General features: G+C 37.4%; 3 protein-coding genes and 1 non-coding gene across 4 annotated transcripts; 1 reads left to right on the top strand and 3 right to left on the bottom strand.

Annotated features, from left to right (window-relative positions):
- Positions 1-10,707: 10,707 nt before the first annotated feature.
- GASA5 (GAST1 protein homolog 5) lies at positions 10,708-11,671 on the bottom strand. Its single transcript, XM_008230980.3, has 3 exons — positions 11,509-11,671; positions 11,264-11,288; positions 10,708-11,157 (listed from the first exon to the last, which is right to left on the bottom strand). The coding sequence occupies exons 1-3, from the start codon at positions 11,584-11,586 to the stop codon at positions 10,976-10,978; spliced, it is 285 nt and encodes a 94-aa protein (XP_008229202.1). The 5' UTR covers positions 11,587-11,671; the 3' UTR covers positions 10,708-10,975.
- Positions 11,672-13,431: 1,760 nt separating this feature from the next.
- Positions 13,432-18,445, bottom strand: LOC103328581 (uncharacterized). Its single transcript, XM_008230979.2, has 10 exons — positions 17,745-18,445; positions 17,465-17,602; positions 16,768-16,956; positions 15,415-15,552; positions 15,206-15,327; positions 14,926-15,058; positions 14,663-14,792; positions 14,460-14,539; positions 14,216-14,350; positions 13,432-14,083 (listed from the first exon to the last, which is right to left on the bottom strand). The coding sequence occupies exons 1-10, from the start codon at positions 18,240-18,242 to the stop codon at positions 13,850-13,852; spliced, it is 1,797 nt and encodes a 598-aa protein (XP_008229201.1). The 5' UTR covers positions 18,243-18,445; the 3' UTR covers positions 13,432-13,849.
- A 4,740-nt stretch (positions 18,446-23,185) lies between these two features.
- TRNAV-CAC (transfer RNA valine (anticodon CAC)) lies at positions 23,186-23,259 on the top strand. Its single transcript has one exon. It is a non-coding gene; the product is annotated as a tRNA-Val (tRNA).
- Positions 23,260-25,296: 2,037 nt separating this feature from the next.
- Positions 25,297-26,448, bottom strand: LOC103328580 (uncharacterized). Its single transcript, XM_008230978.3, has one exon. It carries the CDS (start codon positions 26,316-26,318, stop codon positions 25,410-25,412), a length of 909 nt encoding a protein of 302 aa, XP_008229200.2. The 5' UTR covers positions 26,319-26,448; the 3' UTR covers positions 25,297-25,409.
- Positions 26,449-26,800: the final 352 nt, after the last annotated feature.

Raw genomic sequence — 26,800 nt, 5'->3', positions numbered from 1 at the left:
TGCCGAAGCGACTCTTAGCTTACAAACTTAGGGAACTACCTATTGCATGTCAAAACACTCAGTTTGATTATTCGAGATTTTACAAGTTCCCAACCCACAAGCCACTTCATGATCGGCAACTTAGGGGACTACTGCTTGTACCATAATCAACCAAGCACGTTCGACACAGGTGGACCACCACGCAGACATACCCATAGCGTGCCGAAGATAAGACACTTCTGGGAATCCTTAAATACTAATGACACCATCATGATCTCAATTACCGAAGACACCTTCCTCCAATGTGGCAATTGCCTGCCGAAGGCGATTGCCGAAGCTCTCAACTACATAACCTGAGTCTTGGACACGTGTCGCCATCAAGGTGATTTGCAAAATTTCATATCAAAACTTTGTGCAAACTCCCACTTTTATTTCTCTGTAAAAGAAGAATAATGCCTAGGTAAAAATGAAAACTACTTTTTACCTTTACGATTACTCTGTTAAAATTATTGTGTACCCTACACTTGCTGACTTAAGCATTAGAGAGCCTTCAACAAGTACCACACCAATACCCAAAACTTGACGTTTGCTTCTTCCATCCCTTCTGCTTTAGGATGACCTTGTGACCGAAGATCCCCTTTTTTGAAGGTCCACAACCCCTAGTCCAGTTGAAGACTCCATATTTCTTCGATCTAAGTTGAATCTAACTTCGAATATTAACACAATACAAGATTGTAATAGCGATGCTCCCAAGTAAGATAAGACGGTCGAAAAAAGCATTTTGGAAAATGGAAACCCGGAGTCCAATCGTATCATAATTGTTTTCTAATCAAACAGCGTCCAACAGCCCCGGTTTGAGTTATTTGGAGGGAACACAAGCATTAATTTAAAATTTTGCAGGATATTCGTCATTTATAGGAGGGCAAATTGGCAATAACATATAGATACCAAGTTAATAACAAAGAGGTATCAAAGAGTTTATCAACATGTTATTGATACATCATTGACATTATTGCAAATCCAAAGGAGTATTAAAAGTGGGACTAGTCCAAAACAAGTCATTCACAATTTTAATCCAGTCTATCGAAAGCACCTCCTACAAGAGGAGAGGTGTGGCTATCAACTTTGTCTTAACCATACCACATTATATTAGGTTATGCCCTTACATAAGCCAGAACAAAATAAAAGAGACATACTATTTTCATCTAAGAATATAACAAAGCATAACAGCGATTTACAAAAGTTGAACTTCATCAATCACATTTTAGAGCCTTTGTCACGAAGATATTTGATATGAGATCTTGGTTGCTAATTTTGGTATGAGATCCTTGTTGCTAATTTGTACAGTTGCCCAACTAGCTTTTTTTAGTTCGAGAAATTTCCTCTTTTAATGCTCTACTACCAAGTTCAACTCCAATCACTGTAAGCAGCTATTTAGTATTGGTTATACAATTATAAGGGAAAAAGACATCCACTAAATTCATCCACTCAGCTTCAACCTCATTGCCCATGCCTACAAGACATCCTTCAAACTAGCTTGTTTCCATTGATTTATGTATTCCTGTCATAGTACATAAAATAATTAAAGGCAACAAAAATAAGTTAACTACAAAAACTTAAAGACAATCCCGAAGTTAAGAACTAAGAAAACTTAAAAAAAAAATTCCTATTATGAATCCTAAGTTAACTAAGAACAATTGTGGTCTACTTTCATTGTAGCAAGCTCCTAGTTAACGACTTCATTGTACTATAAAATTATCATGTCAACGAGATAGCTAGTTGTCTCAACCTCCTCAACTTGATGCTCAATATACTCTACTCTAGATACACATGTAAACTTTAATTTTGAATTCACCCTGATCAGTCTTCCAATTAGTTTGGGTGAAAACATGTTGGACAATAGACTGCATTACTTCACTAGCACATATTAATATGAGCATATGAAAGACCTGCAAATGAATAGGGAAAATATTAGGGGTAAGGAAACACAAAATGCAATGCAATTCGTCCAATGTTTATGAACAATGCATTTTGTTATGGATCCAAGAATGCTGGAGCATATAACATTCCATAATGTAATGCCATGACTTAGTTTTTTAATTTTTTTGTGTAAATAAAACTGAGCGAACTTACCGTGTTATCGATCATTTTGAAAAAGATACCCAACCCACCAAGCACGCCCTGTCCGGTGGTTGCACAAGTGCTACGAATAAGCTTGCAAACACTGATAACAACAATTGTTTAGGACATATTACATTATCTTTACATTAAAAAAAAAAAAAAAGTAAAACTCTCTATCAAAACAAATGGTCACATATAAGAACTAAACATTGTAGAAAATTAGAAAAATAGTTTACCTTTGTTTCTGTCTAAGGGACTTCATACCGAGCTCTTCAATCAATTATGCAATAGTCATCGCATCAGGAAGACCGTTCTTGTTGGCTATTAAAAGCATACTAGCATCCCTCCATTCATCCTAAAGCCAAACTCCACAGTAAAAAAACATAAGTAATGGAGAAAAGACAGATAACTTAATCTAAAGGCGTATAACTTTCATGTCTCCTTGACAATAGGAACTTAACTTTGGAAATCACAACACAAATAAGCAGAATAAAAAATAAGATGTATGAATAAGAAAAATTACCTCATTCAACATCATGTGTAACTCATCCCTAGCCTCCAAAACTCAATTCCAGTCATTGCTATCAATCACAAAAATAAGACATTTAGTGTTTCGAAAGTGCTATATGTATAACGAAGGGATCTGCATTTAGAAGATCTTAGATCAATTACTAACTCACTCGCTATGTATAGCTAGAACTTCTGAAATATGTCATGAGGATACACTTTTTTTTTTTTTTTTAAAGGAGACGAAATTTTATAATTAAAAAAGAGATACAAGAGACAGTGGCTAAAAAAGCCACACCAACCAAACAACCCTAAACCCTAAAACTCAAACACTTAGGCAACAAGACTACATTACAACAACATTCAAATCTAAATGTGAACTGAAAATTAATCACCTTGAACTCTGAAGAGTTAGAAGCCCAAGGGGATGCACAAAATCTGATTCTATCCATAGCTGATTCTTTCCCCCTCTCCCCAAAAGGTACGCCCAACCATGGCCTGGTAAGTATTACAAACATGGTAACTTCCTAATTTCAAATTATTCAACGAGACCCAAACATGTATTCATTCCACTGCCTTGTAAGCAATCTTTCAATAATATAAAAGAGAGGGGGAGAGAGAGAGAGAGAGAGAGAGAGAGAGAGGACTTACAATGTTTTCACCACCAACATTAAAGGCCGTTATGCTGGTATAGGGATGGCTCAACATCTCTACACTAAACCCTGCAAAATAAACAATGGGAACATAATGCAAAAGTTTTCAGAGAAACAAAATATCATTATGGAAATGGCACAAGGGATAGGGGCTCACCAAAGGTGAGGATCTCAGTCAAGACTTCTTTAGTATGGATCTTGTTCAAGATGGTGGTCTTTCCGGCGCTAGTGAGACCTGCCATCAAAATGACTCTCCTTATGAGACTTTAGGTATGACAGCAACATATCTAATTACAGAAAGACAAAACCGGACCTTATAGTCATTAAAAGAGGTATATGATGAAATAGAACTAGATATCATAAAAATATATCCTCATTATTTAAGCATACTTGCATATTTAACTAAAATAATGCTAACAAAATCAGCTTTAATGGTGGAGTAGGATATATGAAGAAGGCCACAAGGACGGAAATTCATGTAAAACATGGATACAAAAAATCAATCATAAGCTTTCATGAGACTATAAATGTCAACTACAATAGATGCTCTATAAACTTCAATTTATTTATCCAATAACAAGGAATGACCGGGGAAAGAAATATGATACTATATATTACTTGGTTCTGCAATGTAATTGTTTTGTTTTGCAGTGTACGAAGTAGTGAAATTACATCCAGTACACAATAAAATAGTCCTCTCCTTTACTACTACACAGCTCAATTACCTGAATTGCCAAGCGTTTGAAGTTGTGATTTCTTTGTAAAGCCTTCCCCAAATCTTGCTTGAAAAATCAATTAAACACAAAAGGACAATGTATAAATCATACTGTCATACAATAAAAACAAACAGATTTCACTCAAAACAAAAAGGAGAACCCTAACAATGATCAATGTTTGAAGTCCCAAGAAGTATGCTAAAATGTGCAAAATCAAGGAGATGGTCTTACTTCCACAAATGATGACACAACACACGTATACAACCAGCCAAAGTCGACATCTCTTTTGCTCCAGACATTGTGGTAAACCCTTCTAACTCAGACTTTTTGGACTTTAGCTCTAAACTCTTGCTAAAGATGACTATCTACAAAATCTTAACTAAACACATCAAACTAACCAATTTCACACAAAAACAAAGCAAATAGAGATATATTCTACATGTAAAATATGAATATATCAACTATCAAGGACTAGTTCTAATTCCAATCATCGACGAGTTTCTTGACAAACTCACTAGCGCTACCATTTTCACTAAGTTGGATTTGCGTTTCGGCTACCACTAGATAATAATGCATATATAAAACTTGAAGATGACATCCATAAAACTGCCTTTAGGACACATGAAGGCCATTATAAGTTCACAATAATGTTCTTTGAGCTTTCTAATGCTCCTTCTACCTTCCAAGCATTAATTTAGCCATTTTAAAGGTATTTTGTAATGGTGTTCTTAGATGATATAGTTGTTTTTAGCAAGAATTGCAGAAACACCTCTCTCACAAGACCTTTGTTTTTGAGACTTTGCGTTCCCATCAATTACGGGGTTAAACTCTCAAGTGCACATGTGGGCAGATCACCATTGTTTACTTAATCCATACTATTTCAGGATCAGGTGTGGCCATTGATTACAAGGTCAAATGCATTCTAGACTGGCAAGTTCCAACTACCATTAAGGGTCCACTCGTATATCTTGGTCTCGTGGGTTACTACCACAAGTTCGTTAAGAATTTTGGTATTATGGCACGTCCTCTCACTGATTCCTTAAAAAAAGACACTTTTTAAAATAAAATAAAAAGCACTTACTACCACCCATTTATTAGCTTTGCCGAAAATTTTCAAGTCTTTTATAGTGCTATGTGACATATCGAATAGTGGTTTAGGTGCAGTTATTTTATAGGACCAGCATCCCATTGTTTTTTTTTTGTTTTTTTTTTTCATAGAAAAGTATTGTTTGCAAATTACCAAGCTTTCCCTACCTATGAGCATGAAATGATGGCGCTCATATATGTCGTTCAAAGGTGGCGGCCCTATCCCTTTGGATGACCTTTCACCATTTTCATGGATCATCAAATCTTGAATATTTCCTCAAGTAGCATATTTCTACTTCCGCTCAGCACAAATGGTTACTCAAATTGTTGGGGTACAATTATACTTGTCATTATCGATCGGGGTCTTCTAATGTGGTGTTGGATTCCCTTCCATGCCAATTAGAATTTTTGTCACGTATAGGTCTTTCTCGGCCCATTATTTATTGCCTCAATGATATCCAACAAAACATGTTTTCTGATCTCGCTACTACATCTATTTTCAAGACCTCCAACGTGATGCATTGCGCAATCTCATCCCTATTTTTCTCTCTACGGTGACCTACTGTATTATAAGAAGGGTATTTATGTGGCACCATCCTCACACTGGAGCTTTTGCATCCTTAATGAGTTTTATTCATCTTCTGCAGCTGGTCATTCCAATTATCTTCGTACTTATAAGCACAGTCTCCATAATTTTTGGTTTCCTAACCTACAAAAGGATGTCAAACACCATATCTCCATTTGTGACACATGTCAGCGCACTCAATATGCGACCATTAAATCCTCTGTCATGATGCATCCTTTACCTATTCCACCACAAAATTGGAGGGATAATGCTATGGATTTCATTAAGGGCCTTCCAGCTGCCCATGGTCACCATGCAGTTTTGGTTGTAGCCGATTAACTTTTCAAGTATGGAAATTTTGTCCCACTCAAAAATCCTTATTCTGCCCATAAAATTGAAGAGATCTTTATGTGTGGGATTTTTCGCCTTCATGGATTGCCTTCAACTATTGTAAGTGATCATTAGTCAATTTTAGGAGTCCTTTTTTTCTATCCAAGGCACCAAACTCTTTCGAAGTTCTACATACAACCATTAATTGGACGGCCAATCCAAGGTGATGAACAACACCCTTGAGCACTAGTTGCAAAGTTTTTTGGGTGATCAACCCAAGTATAAGGTCTAATGGCCACCTTGGGCTGAGTGCTGGTACAATATCACATTTCATTCTGCCATTCAAATGACCTCGTTTGAAGAGGTGTATGGATCCCACCTCCCAACGGTTCCACTTATTTTCGAGATTCATTTGATATTGATCTAGTAAACAACACCCTTCGAGACTATGACTCACTTCTTTAGTGGGTAACACCCACTGCCCTAAATTGGCTCCTATGTATTATTGAGCATTTGAGATCATTTCCAGAGTTAGGAAAGTCTCTTATACACTTTATGTTCCTTCTTATTCACGCTTGTACCCTGTTTTCCATATTTCTCTTTTGAAACTCAATGTTGCTATTTCCCTGCTTCCTCCAATGAATTCGAATGGTCAAGTATTATGGACTCCTGAAGCTATCTTACAACGTGGCATTGCCAAACGCCACAATGTAGCTGTTACTCGTTGGCTAATCAAATAGCATGGATAGCATGATGCCACTTGGGAGGATATATCAGTTATTCAATAACGTTTTCCTGTTTTTCAGGCATGAAGACATGCCTATTTTGATAGGGAGGATTGATACAAGCTTGTATTGTGTTAGAACCTATTTCCCTTATTAGACCTATAGTAGTATATGTATTTTCCATTCCAATATTGTATTTCCTATTTCCAGCTAGATATTTATCGTTGACGTTAGGGTCTTTCCTTTTGTATTTTGGATTATGTTAAAACCAATTTCTTTCCATTATTGGAGGTTATGAATGAAAATATATTATCCCAATTACCTTTCCTTTCTCTAGTTTTTATCTGGTAGCTGTTATTCACTCGCCTACAACCCTAACAAGCCCACTTGAGGGATGCACGTTGAATTCGCTAAGAGTTAGGATGCGCATAACTTGATACGAGTTTAGATGCGCATAACTTAATACGAGTTCAGATGTGCGTAACCTGATATGGATTCAGATGTGCACCACCCAACATGGGTTCAGATGCATACAACCCAATGTGGATTTGGGTATATATCATTAAATATAGGATTTGACTCATCCAATACATCTTTGTTATTTGAGAAGTTCGAGATTTGAATATTCAATCGCTCATATTCCTATATCCTCATTAAGTGCGGAGCAAGACAAACATGGTAAGGGTTGACCCCGCACAACTTTCTGTGACTTGAAGATGGTGAAGGTGCGTGTAAAATGTGCAAAATGAAGCTTACATCCTAAATTTGTTAGCAGGTATAAAATTTGGGCTTCACAGCTAGATCAACATAGTTGATGTTGAATTAATTTGTGCACTTCAACAGAGACAATAAATGTGGAATAATTTGAGCATCGAAGTACGTTTTGCAGGTCCCTCCCTCCTCATACTTATGAAAGATCAACATCAAAGGTGAATTTCTAGTGAGTTTTTAGAAGAGTACAAATTTCGATCGAGTGCCTGGGGAATAATTTTCTTGTTGTAAGAATTCATGTTCCAACATTTGTCGTGAACAACGGCGGCTTTCCTTGCCCTCCAAGTGACTAGGGGTGGTGGAACAAGGAGTCAATGTCTTTGACATGAGTACAACGTCTTGTTTTTCTCCCTTGTTTTCATAGCTAGTTTAAGTGTTGTTTTTCTGGGTGGGTGCCTTCAGTAGTTTTGGGGTGCCATGTTTAGGTAGCTCTAGTTCTTTTGTTGTTGTATCTTGCTCTCTTCAGTTTAATGGAATCCCATGTTAAATAATAATAATAATAATAATAATAACTCCAAGCTTCATTTAATGGAAATTACATAATAGTATGTAGGGTTTAATCCTCTATCATACCTTTATTTTTCTTAGTGAAAAATTAGCACCAAAGGTGAAAGTGAGTGGGCAACAAATTAGTAATTTTGATTTCTTTTATAACCATATCAAACATTCACAACCTAAAGTAAAAACAACAAACTTGTTAATGTTTTAAATCTTTTTCTATCATCTAGTGAGGCTTTCCTATGACGGTAAACCATTTACAACCCAAAACCATTGATAAATTTTAGTTAACGATCTATTAATAGAAGTACATCCATATATGAGGTCACATAGGTAGGTTCTTTGTCTTTTATGTGATGGTAGTTTCTTTGTCTTTTATGTGATTATCACTCGAGCATCATCCCAATTCGAAACAATATATCTAGGTAGAGTTACTATATGAGATAAAGTGAGACACAAAAAGTCGATTTAAGAAGTAAGTTGTGTTAAAGTGACTTCTGAGGACAAATCTAATATCTTCCAGAGGAGAGAAACTCTCATGTAATTGGAATAACACTTTTTGCTATCCCCAACCAATAACGCAATGACACGTAGGATAGCAAAACAGTGTTATCCCCGCTATAGGTAAGTTTTTTTGCTTCCAAAGAGACCATGGAGTAATTAAGCAAAATACTACTGAAAACTTTTAAAATTTGATATAGATAATGTATACTGACGTTCAAGGAGGAAACCAGCTATTGGGCTATATGGGCCCATATAGAATTTTTTTAAAATTTTATATGTGATGTAGTCTTGACCAAAAAAAAAAATATCTATGTAGTCAAATAGAAATAACCATAGCCTAGCCTAGCCCAGCCCACCCAAGTTTTAAATATGATGTAGTCCCAAGCCTCTTAGGGTGGAGTCCAATTTTCCTCTTTCCTTTCCTGTGTCCTTCCTGTTACCTATCTAATTTCTTGACATCTATTCCTACACTTAACTTCTAACATAACAGTGTTAACCATTTTAATAAAATTAAAACTAAAAAAAAAAACCAATTATTAAATAAAAAAAGAAAAACCCAAAAGCCACCATAGCTCCACCCCCACCCACCCATCCAACAGTGGTCACCACCCCATCTCGTCAGCAGCAACCCCAACCCTCTGAGCAGCTTGTTAAGCCTCGGGATCCATCCCAACCCTCTAGGCTCTTCACTTTCAAGCTTTGATTTCGCATTAGAGCTATGGTCCATTGGCACAGCGAAAGGAGAAAAATATGAAAATATGGATTAAAACATAAGGGAAAGTAGGCACAGGTGCGATCGGAGAGCGTGGGCATGGAAGCCGCATCGGCGACTGCCATTGCTGTGCACGAAGATATCTTTGAGGCAGCCATGGATATCTAAATAAAAGTTTGAGCTTTGCTTTAATCATATTTCTAAGTTCAAGAATTCATAGGCGTAAACTCAAATATCTGTGCGAGCATGAACCTCTTCGGCAGTAACCACTCTCCTCCGGCGAGGTGGGGGTGGCTGACCAAGTTGGATGAGTGAGTTGGCTAACCAAGTTGGGTGTTGTGGTGGCCGTTAGTATTTGTTTTTATTTTTTTTATAATTGGTTTTTGTTTTTGTTTTAATTTTATTAAAATGGTTAACAGTGTTATGTTAGAAGTTAAGTGTAGGGACAGGTGTCAAGAAAGTAGATAGATAACACGGAGGTACAGGTAAAAGGAAAACAGGAAAATTGGACTCTAAGGGTGCAACTCAAATAGTTTTTATTTATTTTATATTTTATATTTGTATTACATATTTATTTATTGTCGTCTTTTTTTCTTTTTTCCTTTTTATACTAGTTTCTATCTTATGTAATAGATGCATTTTGAGAGTTACGACTCATTATGTCCTCTTGACTAGGTATATCATTTTTGGTTAACAATTAAGTTCACTCATGCCGTCAAATTTTTTTGTAATATAAATTCAACCCAATTCATTTTGAAATTCTAAATTTGTCCCTGCTGACGTTAATGTTGGACGTAAAATGTTCTTACAGTAGGAGTTAATATGAAGGTTAAAATCTGGTTTTCTTGACTTTTCCCGATAAGAGTGAAGCTCACTACCTGATTCAGTTTGCCATTGACGGGCGTTACACTCCTGGTAGGGTAGTATCAAATAATCATTTGGCTTGGAGAGGAAGAAAAAAACAGCATCATTCAAATTAAACCATCAAAACAATAAGGCCAAACCGAAACGTGTTTTGGCTTATTTTTCATTTTAAATTTTGCAAATCAATAAGGCCAAACAATGAAGTGTTAGCATCAAATTTTACGGTCTACAACAGTTTTGTGCTCTTTCGGATTTTATAATCTTTTGCAATGACAGGCTGCCACGCACATCACAGCCAGTCATTGTGCTTCTACTTAAGATGCCTTAATAGCCTTTAGATTACCACTTAGGATGACCCCACCCAAGCCTAATAATTATACAAGTGTAGTCTACCAGAAATTTATAAATCTTGAGCTCTGTGAGCAAAAAGTGATGAATCCATTATACTTTCGTGTGTAGATTAGAATGCAAAAATGAGGATGGAAGAGTGCTGTTATCCAACTTTAATGTTTTTTTTCTTTTGGTTATGTTCCTAGAGAACTCAATTTAGTGACTCATAAATTATCTCGTTATGCTTTAACTTTAAATGATGTATGCATCTTCGTGATACGAGACTCCTCCGGATACCGTTCAAGGTTGTTTGTTTGGTTGAGGATCTCATATAATGTCTTCATGATTTCATATCATTTCACAGCTTTGTGACCAATTTCTTTCATAATTTTCAGAGCGAAGTTACAAAATTGAATCAAGATAAAATAAAACAAAGCCAACACAACACAAGTATTGTGGCTCAAGATCATTAGGTTACTAGAGCCTAAGATATATATACATTAGGATCGTCCTAATGTATTAAACAAATAATTGCTTGCTGCCATGCACCATTGTCACATAAATATGGAATCAATGGCAGGCTTCTTATTAATAATTAATATAATTTTTTTTTTTCAAGGGCATTTGGGTCGTCCTTCTTGGGTCTTCCAGTTGTTGTAGCAAGGGCAAACTTGTTTGTTGCCATAAACGCCTGGAGGAACGCATAGGCATGTGGCGCAGCATTTTTGGCAGAAGAACATGCATGGCTTCTTGTGCGATGTGGCAGAGCAACGGTAAGTACATCTCGGCTTGCACTCTACAAAATTAACAATCAATCTTCAAATTTTAGATTTTTCATGCTTTATCATAATGATAATGGATTTTTCCATGAAATTTTAGTAAAGTAAGTTCATTTTATGTACCTGAAGGACGAAGCTTGTTGTAACCCTGTTCATGAATTACGAAAACAAAAACAAATTTAGACAAAATAGACAATATATCCACGGTCATTAACTTCTTTGAATGTGAACGGTTGAATTTTGATCCAACGGTTGGAGTTAGCGACCGACTTTGGATTTTTAGGGTCGATAGCAAGGTACCCAAGAGATCAAAAACTTGGACAATGTATAGTAATGAAAATAGATGATGGTATATAATACGAACGTACCTCAGCCACATCAGAGAATGTGAGTAGAAGAAGCAGAGAAACCAGCAGGAAAAGGGAGGTGTACGGACGTCCTGCCATTTCTCTGAGTGAGCACTAACTGGTACTGTAAACACAAAGCACAAGAAGGAGAGATGGATTAGATTTTTATGGTCTCAAGGAATGAAGATTTGTGGGTTTATTTATAGGGAAGTGTGGGCATGGCCAATCCAAAATGATTATGAGAAGGAATAGAAGGAGAGGATTGCGCGGTTTAAGGCGTGAAATGGGCAACTGCGCACCAAAAAGTCCATGTGGGCTTTTCATGTGAGCGTTGAAGGCGCCGTGTCTATTGTTTGGTTTATTTTTGGATTTTGCTTTTTTGTGTCAAATCCAAATCTTCATTTTCTTCATTGTTTTTTGTCTTTCCAAATCTACTGAAATAGTCACTCCAGATTTCGTTCATAATAATACTCCGTGAGTGTTATTAAGCGAAGCATTTTTCTATAAAGAATGTGTTTTCGTTTCTAATTATAATGCACCCTGAGTATCGATTGTGTTAGTTTTTAACATATAGTTCTTTTGAACTAACCAACTTTTTTTTTTCGGTTACAAAATGTAAAATTGTTTACGTCTGTGGGGAGTCGGACCCACGAGTTTTTTTTTTTTTGGTTTCGAATCAAAGAATAAGAAATATATAGACACTCAAGAAATGAATATAAAAATGAAAACAAGGTTATGTATCTCCATTATATATAATCCCACTTGGATATTTTGTTCTTACTTTTGTTAGACGTATAGATGAGATCTGGTTCATCTCATGTGAGGTAGTCCTTTTGGCAGTACGGTATGCATGTTGCATGTGAGAGAACATGCATAAATGGTTTTTGATTAGTTGCTCTGATCTAATGCAAGTCAAGCCACCGACTAAAATAGTGACCTGAATTGGTACATTTTGTTATTTTAGCGCCAAGAGGTCCTCTTTGAGACGTCACCCAACATGGCAACATTGGTAAGCATAATTATGAGTGGATTATTTAAAGACACACTCGACATAAGTATCAAAATAAATATAAATAAATAAAAAGGAAGAAGAAAAGTGGTTTGCATCAGAATTTTGTAATCGTGGGTGATGCACCACAAGAAGAGGTATCCAATTAATTAGCTGCTTTTGTTTTTTGTTTTTTTTATAAGTTCCATGCAGATATATATGACATTAGTATAGGGCAAATGTTAATTACAAGTTGTATTTAAGCGATGATATGAAAGAAGAATCAATCAAGTATATTAAAGAAGATATCAAGATCAAGAGGATTGAAGTACTTACATCAAGATCAAGAACAAAGGCAAAATCAAGATAATCAATAATGAATAAAGGCATAATTGCGTATATATGCTTAACCAAGTTAGCTAGAGTGGATATATTCACCACTCTGCACCGAGTTCAAATTCCCCTTGCCTCAGTTTAAATTAATTTAAAGTAGAATATTACTTGTATAAATAATAAAAAATTCAAGGAATGGTTTTTTTTTTTTTTGGTTCTATCAACGGTCCACCATAGTTTAAACATAGTTTAATGACATGTTGGGGTTCCTTTTCGGCTGCTAATCTGTAATTAGTATTTGAACCCTAATTTTGTATTGGTACTAGTATTTAAACATGTTATTCTGGTTTCTAACTTCTTCAACTGCTAACATGGGTCCTGGTTAACGTGAAAGGAACCGCTTAAATTCAGCCAAAACTAAGCACCAATAATACGAAAAGAACAAAACTCATTTCATGTGACCCTAACATACCAAATTCATACCAGCACGTTATAAGTGACCCTGCCAAACCAAAGTTATCAATCAGGACAGACAAGGAATCGTAACGTTAGGAACTTGAGAGAAGATTCTGTCACCCAGAAAGTGATTTGGTAAGGGTCAAAAGTTAAAAATACAATGATTATAAAAATAAAAAAGTATGCACTTTTTCTTTCAAGCACTTATTCCATCATTCATTTCCACCTTCTTATGACCATTTTCCATGTCCACATTTTAACAGACTTATTAGACTATGAGAAAATATAACAAGACAACCCGAAAACACAAGCCACTATAACTTAGTCCCTTGCAAAGGAAAACAACTCACTCAACACATTGACATTGAAAACTAGATAAGCCAAACACCCTATGAAATAACAACCCGGACATGGGCTCCGCGGCTGCTTATACCTTAACTTTCACTTGAGACCTGTTACAAGTCGGTCAATCGCCAAACTTCAACTCATCCTCTGCCTATACTGTTATGGGCCACCCTTTTTTAGCTGACCTATGCCAGACATAATTTAAACGGTATGCCGTAAAATTCCGGTGAGTAACTCCATTTACAGAGTTGGGGGAAAGTTGAACATGGCTGCAAGTTTCTTGAGGTCCTCAGGTTGTATGTTTTGTGACATGATAGCAGCGCCCACAGCCAGGGCAACAGACACAAGCACCATGCTCTTCATGCATCCGTGCCCTTGAGACAATCGTCCCAAAATCAGCTTGCAATATTTGTCTGCATCCTTCAAAAGTGAATGGTGGGCAAAATCATCTCCCGCTGCCAATGCTTTATCATTCTACACCCAAAACAGAAATCAAGTTCATAATAGTAGAGTTGATAGTTAAATTAGGCATGCAAGGCTAGATTAATAAATGAAAAATGAAATCACAAAAACAAGTTAATCACTTCAATATCTGGATATGATTACCTTTTCCCTGAAACTCTTTAAGGTTTCCCTCAAGGGGTCAAGAGAAGTATGTTTACTGGCATGCTCCTTCCACTCGTCAGATAGCTTTTTCAGGACAACAACACTTGCATCCAGATTCTCCAGATAAAGCATGTCCTGTTCCAAATATTCACAGTGAAGCGACAAGTTGATGAAAAAAAATTGTTTGTACAATGCCTTTAATGAACATATGCAAAAGTAAAAGAACAATAATCCAAATGCTTACCCACTGCCTGTAACATTCAGGGTTTTGTGTCAAACACCAAATAAAAATGTCACTTGCTTCCTTAGACAGATCAGGGATGCCTGCAAAATGCTCCATGCATCAAGCTCCAATAGAGAATAGGCCAAAATTCATACTATTTTTACTTCCAAACACAATTTGAAGGGTTTGTAATGGAAAATCAGTTTCTTTGTGCTTGGCTTTACCTTCTTTAACAGCTTTAACTGAATATTTCAATATCTGCTGTGTGACCTGCCTCATTGTTTTGCTACCCGGGGAACCAGCAAGGGAAATCTCTTTCAAGGTTGGATAAACAGCCTCAAACCTCTCAGTTGCCTTAGCAAAGCCAAAATGTTTCAGATATTAATCTTTTGGTTAAGGGGAGTAAGAGGGGGTGGGGGTTATGCTTGATTAGCATGTTTAAATGGAAAATTTTGCAATTCTACAAATGCTCCTAAAAGAGGCAAACCTTAACTCGGGCAGAAGGTGCAGGAAAAGAAGCTCTCATCAACAGATCAAGGGCCGATGGTGGCACTATGTGCTCCCCCCTTCTGACAGCACCATTTAGTAGAATAGGACGAGCTTTGGGAGAAGACAAAATTCTGATATAATTCACCCGGAAAAAAAAGGAATTACTACCAGAAGAAAAAAGAAGAAGAAGATAGTTCTCTCTCTGTGACAAGGAAGCCAGATGTGTACATACGTAAGATCAAGGAATAGAGCTTATGTTAATCTAAATGGTGGCCAACCTTTCCACCGATTGCAAAATCAAGTCTCTAGCCAGCGGATTACTACTTGACTTGCTACTCAATATAGGCAAGAGAAAATGAACCCATGTGTACAACCCCACAACCAGATCTCCTTGAGAAGCCTGTATAAACATAGTTTCCCTAGTTAAAATTCATATTTTAGAAAAGAAAAAACCACTGTTTTAGGAACATTAGGTAAAAATAATTACCTGTGCAATCAACCACACTGTGATTGGAAGCTTATCTTGGCCTTGATATTTTGGACTTTCCTTCATCACTGGAAGTAAGTTAATCAATACATCAGGTTTTCGCCGCAACACCATTGCTAAAACCACGAATATGGCAACCTGCAGTTCCAAGGTTACATCTAATTACTCTCTGTTTGAGGATATATAATCTAAACTGTGAGAATTTTGACCAATGTAATGTAAGGAAAAAACAAAAGCTTATGGAAAGGTGTAGAGCTTTAAAAACTATTTACTGTTGCATACATAATTCAGTAGGCAGTCGTTATGAACTGAAATCCCATTGGCGCTATTTTAAAAAACTCGTCTTCCTATGACTATTTCCAATATTAGATATCAAATTTTCCACATTGAAAGTTGAGTCAGCCTTCAAAACATGATAGAGGAAACTATACCAAATGTATACAATGTTCCATCTTCAAGTTCAACTAAATTTTGCTAGCCTTTCAGTAAGAAAACAAGAACATGATGAATTATTAAGGGCGCTGGGCGCAGGAAGATAAAAGTGGGAGGAAATGTAGTCACATACAAAGGTCTTGAAGCCCTATCAAACAAACCTCAAAGGATCATAAAACACTGTCATGATAACGTTGCTGGATGCTCCAAATCAAAGCATTGACAAAACTAGGCAAACATACAGCCAACCATGGCCTGAGATGATATATGCAACAAAGTTGGATGAGCCATAGAAATGGGATTATATGATAACTAAAGAAGGTTCATTAATACTTGCAGCCCATAGAAGCCTCCTCTGGGATGCAGCCACTGAACAAGAAACTTACTTGAAAAGAAAACAAGAATGAAAATGAAGAAAACAAAGAATAGTCGTAATTACACAGAATAATAGCAAATTCAAATAAAATCCATTCTAGAAACAAGGGGTTAAAGAAATTGAATCGTGCCAGCACACATAACACTAACAATACCACACTATATTTTGCTATATATACAATTACGCAAAATTCTACAAAATATTCACTTGACATGATATTCTGGTAAAGTCCTACAAGGGGTGGTGTAGTATATATATCTCAAAAATATGGATTGAAAAGTTCAGAGAAAATCTGCTCCTATAGTTTTAAAAAAAGAAAGATGGCCAAGGTCATTTTTCTTTAATATCGTATGTCTTTCCTAAGATGTGCCACTAGTGTCCATCTATGCTAAAATCAATGGCTCAAACTGTTTATAGTAGTAATTAGTTTATCCACCTTATACAATTTGCCACAGACCACCAAGGCATAGAAAACAAGCACAAAATGTTTTAACACCACCTGAGACTTTAATGGCAATTTCATACATGCTACAATCCAAAGTTACCTGAGACTTTGAAGGTGCTTGCTGGGCCACCTTTTTGGATCCCTTGGCTGCTCCTTGATGATTTGTAAGGTCAGCAAGAATGCTGTCCAATGACCATAGCACAAACGATCCAAGTGCTTCAGTAGAGCAGTGGCCGATCCAGTCAACTGATGTCTTATAAACATTTTCAGATATATGAGAAAGAGGGATCTGCTTAGGCAAATAATATATTCATTAGAAATTAGGAGACCTTGTTAAACATATTTATAAATTCCACCAACCAGAAATAAACAAAACAAAAAGGAAGATATAAATCACTGATTATCAGCCATTAAAGGTGAAATCATATGCCTACAGACCCAATGGTGTAACCATATCCATCATGAGACATGATATGCATGTAGTCACAATCATCAATCATGAGACATGACATGCATCTAATCTCAAACATAGCTTCCATAATATCCATATGAAAAAAAAAAAAAAAAAAGGGGTTGTGAGTATGAACCAGATAATGTGAAGCTACCCTCACATTGCCACATGCATGTAAAATTCAATACACAGAATAAGCAGTTAAACACCAGGATACGATCAAAAGCCCTTCTTTTCTTCAATATCTCCAAAGTTTGATGCTTTATTAAAGCCATTTATTCTTTTTCTTTTTTTCAGACAGAAATTCAAAATCGAATCTATAAACCAAACACAAGCAAAAACTCACATCAACCAACTTTGCCACAGTGGATTCCTTGAACGTCTTCAACCATGGAAATTGAGCCGAACTGACCGACGCAAATGCTCGACCGAAATAATCCGCCAAACGCATTAGCTGTATGTCTTGTTGCTTTTCATACGAAGCCTATCCAACACCCAAAATAAAATCAGAAACAATATAGAAAAACAAAAAAGAAGCCACATTTCCATTTTCCATAACTACATTTTACAAAATTGAATCCCCAATTTACCAAAAGAAAAAACAACAGAAGCAATCAGCATCTCACAGTAATATCGGCGAGAAAAGCGCCGAGATGATCTGCGTCGATCTTCGAAGCCGCCTCAGCCACAGTCACCTTCGGCTTCTTCGGCTTCTTAGTCTTAACCTTCTTCACCTCGCCATTTTCCACAGTCCCAGACACCTCAGCATTGCTATCCTCATCGTCGTCATCGGAATCCAGCTTCGATCCGCCGCCGGCGGAATCTCCGGAAGCGGCGGCCGCCTGAGCCTCCAGAGCTTTCCGACGGCGCTCCTCGGAATGCAGCTCGATCGGCCGGAACACGTCGGAGGCGGAGGAAGCTCCGATGTGGAGATCACCGTTCGAGTCCGCCGGAAGTGCCTTGGACGAGACCTTTCGGTTTCGCTTCTGATACGACACCGTTTGCCAGCCATAAGCGTCGCCGTTTTGGGTCCGCTCATTGTTCACCTTCTTACCATATCTTTCTGCCTCCTCCTCCTCTTGCTCTCTGAGAATTGATTCGATTAGTGCTGAATTCTCGTCCATGCTTCAGCAATTGCTCTCCCTCTCGCTCTCTAGCTTCGTTCTCTCTCTCTCTCTCTGTGTTCTGTGAAACTCTTGACTGGAAGAGAGTTAAGAAGTACTGTCGACTCGTCGAGATCACACAAGGAGGAAACGAAGTCGGGTTTTTTAAGGAGAAAGGACAAGAAAGGGATTTTCGTTAAAAAAGAAGGACAAGAAAGGGATTTTCGTTAAAAAAAAAAGGACAAGAAAGGGACTCGGTGTCAAAGGACACGTGGGTTTTATTTTTATTTATTGTGTTGACGGGTTTGGCCTTATTTCACTCGCTATATAACGTAAATGCCATTATGCGTTTCGGATAAGAGTTGTTTTAGGATTACTGTGGCATCATCAATGATCTTTATCTCCTAAAATTATTGAATGTCTTAACGCAAAAAATATTTTATATATGTCTCTATAAAGTGTTAATTTGATGCATTTTGAAAAGTGCAATATTCGAAAAGAAAAAAAAAATTGCTCATTATTTTAACCCAATGTGTATTATCATTTCTCACACAAGACACGTGTCTACGAAAATATAACCATAGTTCTACAAATACAAAATAAAAAGTTAACTATTGTTAGGCACATAAACACGTGTCAAGTATTAAAAAAATGATAATACACATTGGGTTAAAGTAATAAGTAAAAATATTTCCCAAAAGAAAATGCAATGCACAAGTTTCAGCCATCTTATATTAAGCCCATCGGGAATGTGCAAAATCCAATCCAAACCGATCAAACTGACCAAATCAATTTAATTCAATTTTAATTGGATTGGATGTTAATTTTATAGTGTTCAAAACAGATTAAAATCGAATTAATCCGATTGTGTTTTTTTACAATAGATTTGGTTTTTAGGTCACTTATTATCCAATAGCCTTTATCCGACAACTTCTTTATCTAAAATGTTGTTTTCCGTTCTTATTTCTAGATGTGTGTATCCTATTTGGATATTTTTTGCTTTCGAAATTGTGGGTTTTTCTTGTTAGCTATCTTGCAAGAATGTTTTTATATAAATCTTATATGGACATTAAGTATTTGGACTTGAGGACAACATGAATTTCATTATTTAGTTTATTTTCTCTGATATTCTTTTTTTTTAATTTCCTTCATGCTGATCCAAGGTGGTCCTTCTCACTTTCTAAATTAAAATGGCTTTGGCTACCCAACTATTAATGTATTGATAAATAATAAAAAAGTATACAAAATGTATTGTATAATAAGCTTGTGTGCTTAGAAAGATCTACTTTCAAGTCTTTCAACTTTCACGTTTTCTTTATACAGCCGTTATTACATTGCACACACATCACATGTGTGATTCATTCGGTAATAACTTAACCCAACATTGTGTTTGAATCACTAATTTAGAACCAACTAGAAATTTTGAATCACTAGTTTAAAGCCAACTAGAATTAGCATGGAACTCAAACTTTACTAGGAGTACCCATGGGATGTTTCAGTGTTGATAGGTGTATGGATTAGATATATTGCTTTGACTTTTAGCCCTCATAAACCATAGTGTACAGTTTTTGAAGGTTGGGCATTGTTTGACTTTGCACCCCAAATCATAATGTGTGATTTGAAGAAGGTTGGGCTTATTGGTTGACTCATCAATAACCTCAACCAATACCTACTATCATTATTGTTTTGTGATGATGTGATGAATTTTTTCAAAACAAGTGGAATAATGGAAAACAATGTGCAACCAATACCTAGTCTTACCACCACCAAGTTGTAAATAAATAGGTAGCAACTTTACCGACCCTCTGATTTCATGGCGGCTTTGTAATTGCAGTAAGACCTCAGGGGCAAAAAGGGGAATAAAACCAGATCCCATATGAACTAACGAGGATATCGTTTTATATATACACAAAATGTATTGGAGGTGGGGCCCTCCGCCCACAGCCAAGAGGGCCAACTTTTTTAGTTGGCAAAGGCCTTTTATTATTTTATTCAGTTACGCTAAATCGCCAATCGCTCTCCCATGTCCCCGATGCCGACATCCTCCGTCGTCCTCATCCTCTTCTTCTTCACAGTGAGCAGAGCATCACAAATTAATATGCGGGCCCCACATAAACTTGTGGTGGGATGCAAACTTTTTGTTTTGCTCGATCGGACGGCTAAGAAGTGGTGGTGGGTGCAAACTTGATCACATTATTACGAAAGAAAGGATCAGAGGGAGCTTTGCATTGCATTTGCATGCTATGGAAAAGTTTTGTCTTCTACTTTTGGGCAGGCAGTCACAAACAACTTTTACAAAGTTTGGATGTTATCTTGTCTTCTGCTTGTGGTGTCTGCTTGAAGCAGAAGCATAAGCTATTTTGGGGACACTTGTTAAATGTGCAGTTTCAAGCTTAGTGCATGTCAGACAAGTCGCAAAAAGAAGAAAAAAGAAAAGAAAAGAAAAGAAAAGTAGGGAAGGTTGAAGCACTGGAGAAGGAAGGGACCATGCTTGGCCAAGTGAGAATCAAATGCGTTCTGTGTGTCATTTCTACCTATTTCGTTTTCACAATTTGCAGCTTACTGATACTCTCGTTTTGTGTTTGGAATTTTTTTTTTTGGATCAAATAGAACTTCATTAGATAAACTTTAACAATCAAGACATCTAAAATATCAATTCCAAGAGAGAAACAAACTAACATGCTAAGAGCAAAACTAACGCGGATAAAAGTCACACTAAAACTATTAGCCCATATCACCATAATTAGTCATAAGCCCAAACATAGCCCACAAACTCAACATAACCGAACCATAAAAGAACCCATGAACCTAAACGATCCCTACCATTATCACCTAAAGAAGAGTCGTCGCAACCACACCTACTACCGCATCCATAACAAATCTGGGTAAAATATGATTTTCAGCGATCTACCTACATATAAGAGCAAACAAATAAACGAAAACAACAACTTCGCCAAAGAACAATTGGGTGATTTGCAAGAATCTCCGTCAAAGACAATGCATAATCAAATTTGAAAACATGAGCGGTGTTAAGGAGCGGGCTTTGAGAGTAGGATTTGATTGAGAACATAGACTAAAATGGGTGATAGCGAACTTCAATCTAACCATAGGTTAAAAGAAACCACTATAAGGGGCTTTTTATTCAAAACGCCCCAGTGGACTTATTCACTAACCTAAAAGGAAAAGACGAGAAGAGAGGAAGGAGAGTAGGGGCAATGACTCTTCTTCCTCCTGCCCCCTCGATGAAATTTTCTTTTAGAACTCACAGAGGGAGATAGCGACTAGGGTTTCATAATGAGTTGTGTTTTGTGTTTGGAATTTGAACGTATCTATATATGTTATGATGGAATAAGTTACCTTATGTAAAAGGGAGCTAGTCCAGTAACAAAGGACTTTGATTGCAGACCAGTGGTCTCAGGTTAAACCCTCATGGAAGTAATTGGTAGGGTGTGTGAGAAACTCTATAATCTTGTAATTTAGACTATAGCTTGTATTTAAAAATAAATTAAGCAAAAAGTCACTTTTGATTCATGTATTTTGTCACTTTTACCACTTTAGTCCATGTTATTTCAATTTTGTCAATTTTGTCTTTATAGTTTCAATTTGAAGCAATTCAAGGACAATCCTCAATTTTAGTCAATTTTTTTAACTTATGTTAGTTGTGGAGAGGCAATTCAATCCCCAAATTATTTAAAAATACATTCCTTCTAAAAATAAATATTTTAAAATATAAATAATATAAATATAAATTTTAAAATAAAAATAAATCCTCTCTCCTCTTCTCCATACAACCCAACCCAACCCAACCCAACTCACAATATGAATCCCGACTAAACCCCGCAGCCATCACTAACTCTACCCCCAAACTCAGCAGCTGCGTCCCTATCCCAACCTCCCCACCCTCATCCTCACCAGTAGTGGCGCAGTCCCTTGTCCTCACCTAAACAGATCGAACAAGCAAAATCATAAACAGACCCAACCCACACCATGATGTTTAGCACCTAAACAAACCCAACAAGCAAAATCATAATAAATTAAAAAAATCGATCTGGGTATTTTAATTCAACCAAAATTCAAACTTTTTCAATCCTAGGAATGCATCTTCTTTCTTTCTTTCTTTTTGGGTTTTTTTTATTCGTTTTCTTCTTGTTCTGGTTTTGGTTCCATAAAGAAAGAAAGAAGGGAGAGAGAGAGAGAGAGAGAGAGAGAGAGAGAGAGAGAGAGAGAGAGAGAGAGAGAGAGAGAAGGTTCTGGAGGGTGGGTAGGGGTTGGGTACAAATTAGAACCGCAACAATGTCTTCTCCTATCTTCTTCGGGGAGAGACCCAAAGGACCGATCTTGGGTCAAATGTCGGCAGCATGGCTTCTTCGATGGCGCTCTAGGTTAGGGTTTTGGAGGGAGTCCATAACCCATACCTGGCGGACTAAGGGACATGGAAGCTCCGTGCCTAGCAGATTGGGGTTTATCCTAATTTCTCATTTCATCAATCTCCCAAAACTTAAATCAATTCACCAACCAAAACCCTCAAATCCCAATTTCTCATTGTTTAAGCAGCCGGACCATGATGATATATTGGCTGGTGACAGTGCTCTAGATATGATTCACAAGGCGGTGGGGAGTAGGATGGGTGATGCGCGGGGGATATTGTTTTTTTTTCTTCTCAAATTTAATATTTTTTTATTTGTCTTTAATATTTATTTTTATAATGAATGAATTTTTTAATAATTTGTGGACCGAGTTGTCCCTCCAAAACTAACATATGTTAAAAAAATTTGATGGAAATTGATGATTGTTCTTGAATTGCTTCAAATTGAAACCACAGGTCAAGATTGACAAAATTGAAAAGACAGAGACCAAAATGGTAAAAGTGGCAAACTATAGGGACCAAAAGTGTCTTTTAGGTTATGTTAGTAGAAGATGAAGTCACGTATAAATAAAATTAATGAGTAATTTCTAACAAGAACGTCTGGGTGGTGTAGTCGGTTATCACGCTAGTCTCACACACTAGAGGTCCCCGGTTCGAACCCGGGCTCAGACATTTAGCTACTGCTATATTATAGTATTTTTTTAACTGGCCAAGCTTGGTCGCCATCCGCCAACTAGCTTCTCTCTCCACATATGCACCACCAACGAGGTCCGAGATGCTCTTTCTTGTCCCAAAAGCTGTGACATATTTTCCCCTCTCTCTCTCTCTCTCTCTCTGTGTAAATGTAACCTACTTATCTATATATTGATCGTTAAATTTACCAAATGAATTCTTCCACTAGCCGGACTCGGATTAATTTTGCTGTGTGATTATGATATACAATTTTGTTTTCTTTGAACCAATCTGTTTGTAGACCGTTTGTTGGATGTGAATTACGCCCATCTACTTATTGGTGTCTATGGTTGCTTGTAGGAGCATGTTATGTTACAATGGCAATTGACACCAATTTGGGCTTAAAATTATGTGCAGAAATGTCGCATGTAAAGAAGAAAAAGGTATGGCATGAATAGAAACTAATTTGGTTTCGTAAGCTTCGAACTTTAATTTTTCTGATGGAGTTCTGTAAGTGATTTTGTGGCAATGATATTGTCCCGTCTTGTTTCATGCAGTGGGGCATTGACAAATTAAAATGCACCTATCTTCCATCATGTGACTAACTCAAATAAACCAAATGCAATGTATGCAAGCCTTTAGTGGGGCAATGAGCCATGGAGTCGGAGGGTAAAAACTTTCTTCTTGTATTCAAATACGAACCATCCAGAACCTTAACCCTACAACATGTGTACGGAAATTAACTGATCTAGGTTCATTTTAGATGAAAAGCCTCCTTCAGACAAAACTTGCATTGTAGCCAAGGAAATAGTTGCCCTCTTATTCAAACGGACAATATCAGCACCAAAGGATCAGCAGGGGATCCGCTTATTTGGGTAAGGTCACAAGTCTTAAAGCACCTGGCAAGATACCTTTCTGCCTGTGAGGACTTATCATCAGCTACAGAAAACACACTTTCCCTTCTCGCTCCGTGCCTGAGCCATAATAGTTGCTAACCTATTGAATCTTTTTGAAATTTAACTCTCCTAAGAAAACTATAAGATTGCAACTTTGCACTATGCCAAGTCACCCATATCTCTAACGAAATGTCATTGTGTCAAGCACAACATCACAAAAGGAACTAAACACAACCCTATGAATCCAAAGAATGCCTCTGTCGAGCGAAAAACAGCCTCTAACCTAGAACATAAAGAGACTTTTTAATACCCAATAGGAAAATGAAGTGAGCAACGAGGACATTGTATTATTTACCACCTTGTAGCAAACTATCAACGAAATGCTCCTTCTTGGAGCATTCCTCAGATTCAAAGGGGAAAGGTGCAACCTTTGCATTAGCAAATTAAGCATTTTATGTGTGAAAAGTTTCTACAAACTAATGTTTGACACAAGGTTGAGAAAAGTCTCTGCTTTAAAAAAGCGCACTGGCTTTATTAAGAACTGCGGTGAACAGCAGTCTAAGGACCATACCATTCTTATTGACCAGGGCAGGTCAGCGAGATTATTGAATAACCACAAAGAAATAGTTTGACTATTTGTTCAATTATCGAACCACAACCTCTCTGACCATTTAGATTTTTAAGTGGACTTCGTGAAACAGCTAACTGCTTTGAATGGCTGTTAGGAACACTCAAAACATATCACTCATGAAATGTAGGAAGGATCTTGAGAAATCTGAACTACTACCTAGAATACAGGTGTGTGCGGATGTTTAAGATACATCATGGAAGTGAACCAATTAATCTACTGTCTTAAAAAAGATTGAATGTCAACTAATAATTCCTGACTGAGGTATAAGGCACCACGCCAAAATCGAATTCTATCTATCTGGAAAACACTCAGCTTATGCCATACCATCAATGAATGCTCTTGAAAAATACCTAAATCTCGTATGGTATGGCCAAGGTGCACAATAACTTCACTACTAAATGTACTCATTGAAGCAATATGCATCAAGAAGCAACTGTAGATATGAGAAGTAATGATATAATTAAAGCAATAAACTGAAATTAACAAAATTTATCCAGTAAAGCATGTAAATTAAATGTATTAAGTCAACCTAATCCTTGTATATTATGAAGGGAAATGTACAAAATTCGAAAGAGCAATTCCATTACATATGTCAATTTCCTATACAAATTACTTACATAAACTCATTGGCCCCGAATGGTGTTGTCGAGAACCAACCTCAATCTCTGAGACAATACATCCAACTCAGCAAGCCGTTGGAGCTGCCATTGCCGCTCGAAGTCCAGTGCAGTCTTGCCTTTATTGGAGGAACATGAGCCAGAGCCAGAGCCAGAGCCTGAGCCTGAGCCTGAGCCCGTGCCCGAGACCGAACCAACATGGTCGGGGCAGAGCAGACAATGTTGAACAAGAACCATCCGAACTTCATTCAAAGACTGATCGAACACGTCCAAAACAGCCTTCGCCGCCAGCCCAGCAATGGGCCTAGACAAATTGATCATCTTCACCTCATCGCCATAATCATTTTCCACAAAAAGATTATCCAAAACACTCTGATTCTGATTCACCATTAAATTATCATCACCCTCGTCGCTCTTGGCTTTGTTACCAAACGGAGAAGTGGACCAGCACTCGGAGCTCCAAAGCTTCCTCGAGAGGTCGTACAAGGCGCGATCATGCGGCGAAAGCTGCGACTCGTGGAGGCCGCGAGCGAGCCGAGCCGAGACGACTCGGAACTTTTTCCGGAAGCGGCGGAGCTTCTCAGAGAGCTGGGATTTGGTGTATTGCTGAGACACGGTGGTGGAGAATCGTGCGTAGAAGAGGTGAAGGTCTTTGGGGAACGAGAAGCCATCTGAGGCGCAGTCAAGGAGGCCTTGGAGGAAGAGAACCTCGTCGGGCTCGGTCCAGATTCGGTGGTACTTGAACGGCGGGGTTCTCTGCCCATCTTCTGCGGAAAAAACGACGGCGTTGTAGTCGTATATGGCGGTGGATTCGAGGGTTGGGGGGAGAAGATTTGGGTTAGGGCTGGGGATGTGGTCTGGGTTTTTGCGTTTAATGGGGAGCTTGGTAGCGGAGGAGGGTTTAATTGAGTCCATGGCTAGATTTTGGGGTAGAGTTGGCTACGGAATAATATTTGGGGTTTGGGTTGGGTGTGGAATGGGTCAGTGCTCAGTGTGCAGTGGCTGATTTGTTGGTTTCTTTCCTTTTAATACGTAGTCTTTACTGCAAGGGGAGACAGAGTTTTTCACACACGCATGAATATACTAAGGGATGAGAGTTTTTCACATGCCACGAACATTCAGATCAGATTGAAGTCGTTTTCACTGGGCTAAAAGATAGGTTCTTCTACTCTCAAAATTCAATTAATTGATTTCACTGTTCTTTTTTTCATTAGAGATTGATTTCATGTCTTTAGTATATTAAATTGATATTTTCAATTCATAAATCAACATTGTTGAAAACCTAGTTAGTAAATTCACGGATACTTTCGTTTCTCTGTATGCTTTTTAAAGATAAAGTAAAAAGCCAAGGAACTTATAGTTCAAGTGATTATGCTTTCCTGTGTTTAACACTAACG

The sequence above is a fragment of the Prunus mume genome, linkage group LG4 (genome assembly GCF_029339155.1).
Source record: "Prunus mume cultivar Tortuosa linkage group LG4, ASM2933915v1, whole genome shotgun sequence".
NCBI classification, from domain to species: Eukaryota; Viridiplantae; Streptophyta; class Magnoliopsida; order Rosales; family Rosaceae; genus Prunus; species Prunus mume.
Note: the sequence above shows the minus strand (reverse complement) of the source record. Positions and strands in the feature narration are given on the sequence as shown.